Genomic DNA, 10412 nt, shown 5'->3' on the forward strand with positions numbered 1-10412 from the left:
CCGTAGTAACCTGCAATTAGAAAACTATACGCAGCCTATTAATGGAAGGGCGAAATTACTTTATAAATAAGTAATGAGTTGACTATTTCCAAAACTATAGGTCGGGGAGCTAAATTATCAGAGACCTGGAGTGAAGCATAACGAACCGTTAAACCATTATAAACCGTTATAAATATCAGAATCGTAACCGAACCTATATAATTATTTTTTGAAGGAGTAAAAAGAACCTTTATAAAAAAAAGGTTAAAGCCGGTTCAGTTTTTATATTTTAGGAATCAAAAAAAATTTGAATATCCAGAAATTATATAAACTTGCTCTTATAGTACTGATGGTTCCCGCAACACAAGTTTCTGTAGAAAGGGCCTTTTCGGGGCTAAAATTTGTGTTATCGTCACAACAAACAAATATGAATTCATTTATATTAGAAAATATATTACCTATAATATATTTAAAAATGAGTTATTTTGAATCTTATATTTTTTTTTATAAATAATTCAGATGCTTATAATAAAAATAAATCAGACGACGGTGTTGCTTCAATAAAAAAAAAATTTCTAACCGTAATGAATCATTATGTACCTTTATAATTAGCTGAAGCGAACCTTTGTTAATTTTTTCTTAATAACGGTAACCAAAACTTAATCATTATAATTTTTTACATACTGAACCGTTATAAATAACGATTCGGATCCCTGTAAATTATACATTTTTTTTTGTAAATAATTTTTGGTTATTCACATTTTTGAAGAAAAAAAAACAGTTTGTTTTGTTCTTTTTCCTTAGAAAATTATTATAATGTTATATATGATAGTTTAAATTATTTATATTGTTTTATCCAGAGCAGACATTAAGAGAATTTGCAAAATACTAGCTAGCTAATAAAAAATCCAAGTATAGTTTAAATTTTTTTTTCATTTTAAATCTGGAAGGAGCTTAATTTTTTTTTTAACCTCAATACGTCTTTTTATAAAGAGTCCAATATTAATTTTTATAATTATTTTTAAAATTTTTTGCCCAATGCTTTATGTTAAACTAGTTTTAAATTAGGCAATATTTCACGATTATTGGTTATATGCTTCATATTTTATTTAACAACAATTATATCAAATAATAAACAATAGTAATTCTGTTTTTTTTTGTTAGTATAACAATAATCATTCATATCTTGTTAGTAATAAAAAATAAATGCTAAAAATGGACAGACATAATAGTTAGTATAATGGGGTGTGGTAAAGGAAAAGTGCAATTTATCCGCGATAATAGCCCCCATGGTGGCGATATCCTCCATAGCCACCGTAGGGTCTTCTGTAGCCGTAACCTCCATAGCCACCGTAGGGTCTTCTATAACCGTAACCTCCATAACCACCGTAGCCTCCATAACCGCCGCCATAACCACCATATCCTCCATAACCACCACCATATCCTCCATAACCACCACCATATCCTCCATAACCACCACCGTATCCTCTATAACCTCCACCATATCCTCCATACCCCCTATATCTGTTCCCGTAGTAACGACCCCCGAATGGCGATGCCTCAGCTCCAGGAAATATTAGCATCGAATCTTCTGCATTATCATCTGCTACTTCTCCATCAGCGGCATCGTAGTAAGGAATGAAGCTGTTAAAAATGGATAGAAGAATTCCGTAGCCGAGTAAGAAAACCTATTTTTTTTTATTTTATATATAAATAAATTTATTGATTTGAATTTTTCTACCTTAATATTTTTTTAAAAAATGTATATATTTGGAAATAAAAATTCTTTACTTGTATTCCAACGAATAGATTTAGTAATTTCATTTTTACAAAAAATAATTATAAAAATTTAGCGCAAATTTATTCGTTCTTATATATATTTTATACCCCCCTCCCCCCTGTTTACTAATTATCATTCTCTTATTAATGACAAATGGTAGTTATAATTATGTAAAAAATTAAAATTTTTGATAAAAATTTGTAAGTTGTTTTGAAATAGGTTTGCTATTTCGATTTCTGAAGTATAAAAATACCTTAACTTTCATAATACAATACAATAGCATAATTTAATTTATAAAAATTTTGTAATGTTTTTATCGACTTAAGAAAAATTTATTAGTATATATTTATGTCGACTTGCTTACCCTCAAGTGGCAAATAAACAGTCTAATAGTGATAACTTTAATTCATGAATCTTGAATATATCCATAGATAATAAAAATGTGTAACTTTTAAAATACTAATTTCTAAGAGGCTAATTTTTCGATAAAAACAGAGGTTTGTTTGTATTTAAGATGATTTTGACAAAATTATTTGGTTGATAGAACCCGAAAGGCTGGTTAGTAGTGGTAACTGTAATTTCTTTCATTTTATTCTGATACCATATCGATCCCCTATTTTCCATTTTATAGTCTAAATCTTGGAAGGCCGGGGGATGGGGTAGGCTTTATATAATACACGGTGAATATTGTCATTTAAATTAATTTTAAATATCCATTTATGTTCACCTTCCGATGTAATAATTTAAATGTCGATCTAAATAAGTGTGATTGGGTGATTGAAAATATTTTTAATTATTATTAAAAAATGTTTTTTTTAATATAAAATAATTATGAGAAAAAAGACAATAAAAAAGAGTGAATTATTTTCAATTTTCTCCTCAATTTGGTTTGAATAATCCAGTCTCCTAAGCCATTTTTACCCACTACCTTATTTTTTTCCCCAATTAAAATTTGCTTTGCTATACAACTTTTATATCATCACATTCTCGGCCCTGGCTTCCTCCCTATAATCGTCCAATAAATCTTTACATAATTTTTTGTTTGATTGATGCTGCGAATTAAGATTTTATACAAATCTCTTAACTTTCCCCTTCGTTTAGGAAATATGACGATTTAAAAATATATTTAATAAATAGGTGGCACCAGATAAAACGATTAGTAAATTATATATTTTTTTGACTATAATACTTTAGGAGTTATGATTAATTATGTAAAGTGTGCCGTTTTCGCCATTATACCCCATACCCATGGTAAAATGGCTTAGTATCAGGATAAAGTGGTTAAAATATGCACGTAACTTATTGTCTTATTGAATAAAATATTGCAATTTTGACATCCATTCATCACTTTTAGGCATAAATTAATCAATACAATATGGGAAAAAATATCATTTTTTATGGTGTAGACGTTAATATTAAAAAAAATATTTTTTTCCCAACTTTAATCAGATGGAACCTTTTAACCATTTTATTCATAACAACTTTAAGCCAGGGTGATATATTTTTACAAATCGTTATTGCGTGATTTCTAGTCAAGCTATAAACCTCCGACGGAATATCTAAGGAAATATTTAAATTATGAGCCTTAATATATTTTGCTAAAAGTAAAATAAACTAGAGGGTAATTTTGTATAATTTTTTGGATAAAAAATGGGTTTTCAGCAAAATATGACAAACTTGAAAGGTTTTACGGTTGTTTGTTAGTGTCAATGTATTTTTTTCCAACTTTAAATCATTTCTTGAGCGCTTTTTTTTTTTTAAATTTAAAAATCTAATTTTACAGGAAATATATTTCATCATGTTTAGAATACTTACCCTTTGAATTTCAGCCAATTTTAAGCATAAACTTTACAACTTAATATAATTTATATTATTTTTTTCCATAAATTATGTGTATAAATTTTAAATTGACTTAACGGTTGAGGGCAATTTTTTTTAAAATACATAGAGGTATAATACAACTTTTCCGGTAGCATCATATTTTTAACTATTACAGAACGCGCTTAACCCTTTCGCGCCCAGCGAGATCATTTGTCATCTAAATTTGTAATCAATTAATTTTTATATTTAAAGAAACTAATGGTTGGTACTTAGAGATATTTATTTATAAAACAATATTTATCGTATTTTATCATTAACCTGTCAATATCATTATTATATTATCTATCAAAATGTCAAAATCATTATTTTATTATATCAAAGTACAAATATATTTTGTCCATGAGAAGTATTCCGGGCGCGAAAGGAAAATGATTTAAAGTTTAAAAAAAATAAAACATTTGCCGGCAAAAACACATTCACTCTACAAACAATTGAAGCCTTTCATTGCCCAGCCCGGTCATAGTTCTCAAAAAATATACCTGCCAGCCTGCCCATTACTCTAAAATTCCTTACCCGCTTGCCCGCCAGCCCATTAGTCTAAAAATTTTTAAGCGCACCCATTATTTATAAAAAAAATTTTTAACCCAAGTCCGCTATTATAAAATTTAATTATGGCCATTCTTTCAATTTTTTAAGCGTCTAATAAAAAAAAAAAATTTCAGCATTACACCTCTACAAAATGATTTTAGGAAATTACCATATTAAGCATAAAAAAAATATTCAATATAAATTATGGATAATTTATTTGATATATTTATGAAAATATTATAAATATAAAATTGATATTATATGTAATTAATAATGCAAAAATAATAATTAATCGACATTTTCTGGATTCTAACACGTTTTTCTTTGTTCTAAGTACCTTCCAGCAATGCTAAATCCTCATTCAGAAGAAGCATTAGTCGCAGGAATTGCCAATATTATTATTGCTAATCTTGATTTGGCAAAACTCTTTCTTGTTGTTTCAAAGTAGTTTTAAATATACAAAAAAGTTTATTTTTTTTTAAGAAAAAAGTTTTTTATGACACCAAAAAAGGATATTTCAATTATTTAATATCCAAAAAAAATTTCATAAGGAACAATTTTTTATTGATATTTACTTAAATGTTTCAAAATTTTTTTAACCCATCCGCCCATTGTTTAAATTTCTTAACCCACCTACCCTCCCCGCACATCAATTAACGAAATCTCAAGGCTTAGACAATATTTTTCTGGCTAAAATATTGAGTTAGCCATTTTTAAAAATCGGCTCAAATAGAGTAACAACACTATCCTAAATAAATAGAATTAGTTACGAAAAATTATTTTTCGCCAATTTAATTCATTTGTTCAAGAATGCCAAAACCAAGCTTATTTAGTATTTTTTTTTGCCCGATAAAAGTAGAACCTTTTTTTAAAATTCAATCTTTAAATTATGACACTAGAAAAAATTTTATTTAATAGTAATGACTCGAACGAACCACATATTTATCCCCATATTTTTTTTTAAATGAATAAAATAACATATTGATTCCTAAAATTTAGGTAACTTAGGTATCTTTAGACATTGTTTGATGATAATATTAATTAAAATTCGGGTAGAAAATTCGTAGTTAAAATTAATTAACAAATATTTTAAAATATTTGAGTACTAAAAATATGCAAAATAGAACAATTATTCTTTGAAACTCTTAATAAAAATTCCTTAAAATTTAATAATAAATATTCAAAAATTTTATATATGTGTGTTAGCGTCAATGTGTTTTTTGCCGGCAAAGTGTTATTTTTACAACTTAAATATATTCTACAGTGTTGTGATGATTTAATGAAACATATTGTCGATTAAATTAAAACTCATCCATATAAAATTATTTTCTTTGCAAAAATAATTAAAAAATAACAAAAGGAGTAATAATTTTATAAATTATTTAATCATATAAATATAATTTCTATAGGAAAATAGTCTTATTAATTGAATTTAAAATTATTCAAATTAATTATTATACTTTTATATTGAAAATTACATAAATTTTTAGGCTGATATAAATAACCATCTCAAAAAATGATTTTGCCTATATATAATTTATTATTTATTACAATTTCTAAATACACGTCAAATTCTTTATATATGATAGTTAGCACTGCGTCTGTGAGATTTACTAATTAATCAATGACTGTATGAATTCTGAATATTTACAACTAATTTTGTTTCTTGTATTTCTCAGATAATCTCAAAGAAAATAGTGCGCCATCTTTCGTTGATTTGCTAAAACCCTTATCTATCCCCGAAAGAGAATCCGTCTTATAAACATAAGGTTGAAGGTAACCCACCCCACCATTATTTGGTTCAAAGAAGCAGAAGTAAATTCAAAAATTATGTGAAATGAACACCCTTATATTTTCTATTTTAAATGAATTATCTCGTTTTAACGGTGATATGAGAAAGCTTATTTAATCACGCATTTCATACTCGTTTCGCTTTATTTATTTTGAATTTTATTATTTTAAAGAGTTATTTTTTTGGGCTCTATGAAAGTAGTTATGTCCATTATGGATATCAGTTGATGGCTAATATACAGATCTGTTCCATTAAAGATCAGCATCGCCTTCTTAATGTATGAACCCTAGGTGGGGGGGGGGGGGGGTTCAGGAATATTTTAGAAAATAGCAATAATTGAAATATCTTTTGACCGAAATAATAGTATTAATTTTTGGTCTTAATAGGTTGGACCTTGTCTGAGGTAAGAGAAAAAGTAGTGGGGGGGGGGGGTATATAATTTGAAAAAATAATTATCACTCTATAGGCGGGTCGGGTCAGGAACCATAAAATTTTTTATATCATAAATGTTCAATATAGGTAGTAAATCATTTGCGCACAATAATAGTATAATATAAAAAATATATAAATCCCTGACCCCACAATAATTAGACCGGTCCATTTAAAGTATTAATTAATGGTCACACGATTTTTCAATTAACTTTGATTTAATATTTTTAATGATATATATTTGAATATCACATTCCTTGAGAATTATGTCGTTTACTATATTTTAATGCATAAAATATCAATAACGTCGCTTGATGCTATAAATCATTACCACCTGGTTTTTTTTTTTCCAAATAAAGCGAAAACGCTTCTGTTTGAGTTTGAGTAGAATGAAAGTTAAGTTTTGATTAATTTATTATATTTTTTTTTTATTTCAAAATCCTTTATTTTCAAATTTTCAAATAATAAATAATATAAAGTATTAAAAAAAACGAAAATATAATATTTTATGTTTTAATATATTTAAAAATGTTTGAAAAATATATAATAATACTATAAAAAAGAACGGAGATGGTGTGACGCAAGGAAACAAAAATGAAAAAGGGACGTAAGTGTAGTCTAGGATAGCTCTTTGGCTTGAAGACTACCATTGAAACTGATATAATTAGCATTGAGAATCGCTATGGATAATCGTTGACGAAGAAAAAAACCCTCTCGAGGTTCTTCTGAGAGTTTGCTGATTTGTGATCCTAAGTTTTTGAAAAATGCTAAGGCGAGTTTGCCGAAGGTGCCAAGAGTGGTTGATGTGATTGGGATGAAGCAATGATCGTTCATTATTTCTGTGTATTTAGAAGTTTTAAGTTGTTCCTTCTGGTCAAGGATGTTGATGGCGTGGTTGGATAGGGCCAAGGGGTCAATACAGGAATAGTCCCATACCAAAAGTTGGCCTCTCCTCCATGGGATTTGAGAGATCCCGTCAGGACGTTTACCGTCAGATCTAAAAAGACCCTGTGGTTCTAGAGTGGAAGGAATTTGGGCGGATTTCAGTGCATGTTGGATGATTGTATTACATTGCTTGTGTCTGATGAATCGTCCATTGCAGGAGCGACAATGTAAACTATGTCTACCCTTCGAGTCAACTGGCGAGTTGCACCCTGAGCAGATGTGAGGGTGAGTGATGGAACAATTTAGACGAATGCCGATGGCGTGGGTAAATTCATTGTTGGATAGTTGAAGCTGAAGATTGGTAGAAGGGATGGCCTCAAGAAACTCATGTCCCGTACCATTGAGCAGGGAAGAGAATAGGGTGCGGTTGGTAGATTGCATGCTAGATAAGAGAGTTTCAACGCAGCGAGCAACCACTGGTGCATCCCAGTCTTTCTGTCTATGGGTTGTGGGGAGATGAGAATCAGCATTGATCCTTGTTTTCCAAATATCCATCACGATTAAGGAAAGGTCTTCTTTAGAATTATGGGCGGTGGTTATTGGCTTTGTCAAGAGACTACTCGATATGAAAGTAGTTATTGCTAAGTCAAGTGGAGATCTGATGCCGAGACCACCAAATTTGGTTGGAAGAGCTGCTTGGGCCCAAGCGGTTTCGTTGAATCTGATATTTACTATTTTTCCGGTTAAGTCCTTTTTTCCTTTTCTTAAGTTTGGAGAGGAATAGAATATTTAAAAATTGGTGTTGACCGAAGTGCGTAAAGAATCCTTTGTATAAAAAAGAAATTTTTTAGCAAAAAAAAGGACTTGTGTGATGGATAAGAAGTGTAAAGATGTCAGTTTAAGGAGTATGTCAAGTGTGGAATGAAGAAAGGTGCTTATTGCCTCGTGTCCACCTACAGGCGATCCTAGATGTGTTAATTCAACGCTTGATGTGAATTGGAAATCGTGAGTGTTGGGAGCATTAGAATTTAAATGTGAGAATTCAGATTTGCTCTGGTTAAGCGAAAGTCCAATGGCTGTGCCCATTTCTTTAATTATGTTGACTGCTTTGGCGATTTCACTACAGGGACCACTCAAGATTCCATCATCAATATACCAAGCGTGGAGCGATAGAGTACATGAAGAGTTTATTGATTTTATCATGTCATTGATTCCAAGACTAAAGAGAAGGGATCCGAGAGGGTCACCCTGTTGGATACCCTCGACAGAAAGTATCTTTTCTTTGTTGAATTGTAAGATTGATGGTATTGGTAGCAAGAGAAAAAAATTTGGTGTAAGCGGGGAAATGGAAGCAAGTTGAATGTAGGAACGTGTTGCGCGAAAGAGTGTTGTAGGCGTTAGAGAAGTCAATTTTTACTAGGGATTCGTTTTTTGGGTTATTTTCAAGGTGAATTCTTGTTAAGTGCACAGCAGCTTCACACCCACCAGGTATCCCTACACCAAGTTGGTAGGGGCTTAGAATGTGTGCGGCATCGTGTTTGATTCTAGATGCGATTAATTTAGCGACCAATCTACGGTAAGTTGAACCAATGGCAATGGGCCGAATGTCCTTGTTTGGTTTTTGGAGTGCGATGAGTCTGGCACCGAAGAGTAAGGGGGTAATAAAGCTGGGTACGTCTCCATTTAGGATTTTGTTGACTAAGTTTGTGATTTTAGTGAGAATTGAAACCTGTGTACAGATCACAGGAGAGGTAATGTCCTGTAAAAAAATTGGTCTAATCCCATCTAGACCATGAGCCGAATCCCGATGAAAAGATAGGATTGCTTTCCTACTTCTTCCTGTGTGAAGTCTGCTGCACAATGGGAGTAGGGTTGGGGCAATATTGGCATAAATGTTGTTGTGGGATGCTTTGATCGAAGCTTAATTAAGGTTTCTAAATTGGATTCCGCAAGAGTGTCATTGTTTGAAATGAGTTTGAGGGCCCCTTTGATATTAAGACTGTCAATTTTCTTCGAAATCAATGAGGCTTTTTGTTGAAGTGGGGTTATTTTTTTTTTGTTTTTGGGATGTCTGGAGATTTGGGACTCATGAAGATGAGTGTTGATGTTTAAACAGGCATCTTTTATTTGTTGAGTTAAGGATTTTTGGAGTGATATGTCGGGTATTTTGAAAGTATTGTACCCAAAGTTTAGAAATTTTAACCATTCTTCTTCTTTGTTAAAATTTTGCAAAAGATGAAGATATGCAGTTGTTGAGAGATTTAGCTACCTGTATTCTCGCTCCTTTGGGTATTAGCAATTAGCTCAGATTGAACTAGAAAATATTGTTTATTTGCGCAAAGGTTCAAATTAATGAGATTTATTAACGTAAAAATTATATATTATCTTAATTCTTGTATATAAATCATATTTATATCTATTTACAATATGATCGGTGCCTGATTTTATAAGTGCAGCAATTTTATTCTCTGTGGAAAATTGTATAAATGCAATAATTTTATACGTGTAATTAATTGATTTTATAGTGTATGATCGTTGTAAATCTAATATAAATTATATATGTACATTGAATATTTTTTAGAAGTGCAATGAATAATTTTAGATGTGCAATTTTTTTAAATAAAAGTATGATTATCGTATTATACTTTTCTATTTTTATTAAAAATGTAAATCGTGACGTAATAAAAATCATGTAATTATAAGAAGCCATTTATGGGAACCTGGCCGAAGACCCGCAAAATAAGAGAGAATTTGGAGCAACCCATAGGAGTAGCCGGGGGGGGGGGGGAAGGGGAAATCCCCCCTTCAGAAATTCATCACTTTTTGTCAATATCATTTTAAGCTAATAATAAATATCCCCCTTAGTCCTTCCCCTCCCTCCCTGACCCCCTAAATTGTATGCATATAACTTAAACAATAATTTGAAAGAAAGAATGTAAAAGTTAATATTTTTTTATAAAAATATTTATAATTTATAAGATTTTTGGAAAAGCATTTATTATATAAAAAAAAGTGAACCAAAAATCTTTTTAAGAAATGGAATATATAAGATAAGTCTTAAGACAAAAGTGAAATGTATTAAAATTATTAATAATAGATCCATAAAATTACTAAATAATATAATATTAGTAGATAGCC

General features: G+C 30.1%; 1 protein-coding gene across 1 annotated transcript; it reads right to left on the minus strand.

The window, feature by feature from the left end:
• Nucleotides 1–1247: 1247 nt before the first annotated feature.
• LOC135927071 (keratin-associated protein 19-2-like) lies at nt 1248–1803 on the minus strand. Its single transcript, XM_065463007.1, has 2 exons — nt 1771–1803; nt 1248–1667 (listed from the first exon to the last, which is right to left on the minus strand). Exons 1-2 carry the CDS (start codon nt 1801–1803, stop codon nt 1248–1250), a joined length of 453 nt encoding a protein of 150 aa, XP_065319079.1.
• Nucleotides 1804–10412: the final 8609 nt, after the last annotated feature.

The sequence above is a fragment of the Gordionus sp. m RMFG-2023 genome, chromosome 3 (assembly GCF_954871325.1).
Source record: "Gordionus sp. m RMFG-2023 chromosome 3, tfGorSpeb1-WG-v2, whole genome shotgun sequence".
Lineage (NCBI taxonomy): Eukaryota > Metazoa > Nematomorpha > Gordioida > Chordodea > Parachordodidae > Gordionus > Gordionus sp. m RMFG-2023.

Bases quoted from the DNA above. Each gene is read 5' to 3' on its own strand.
- LOC135927071 (XM_065463007.1), bottom strand. From the start codon at position 1,803: ATGAAATTACTAAATCTATTCGTTGGAATACAA. The intron at 1,668-1,770 runs GTAAAGAATTTT...AAAAAAAAATAG, and splicing joins ATCTATTCGTTGGAATACAA to GTTTTCTTACTCGGCTACGG.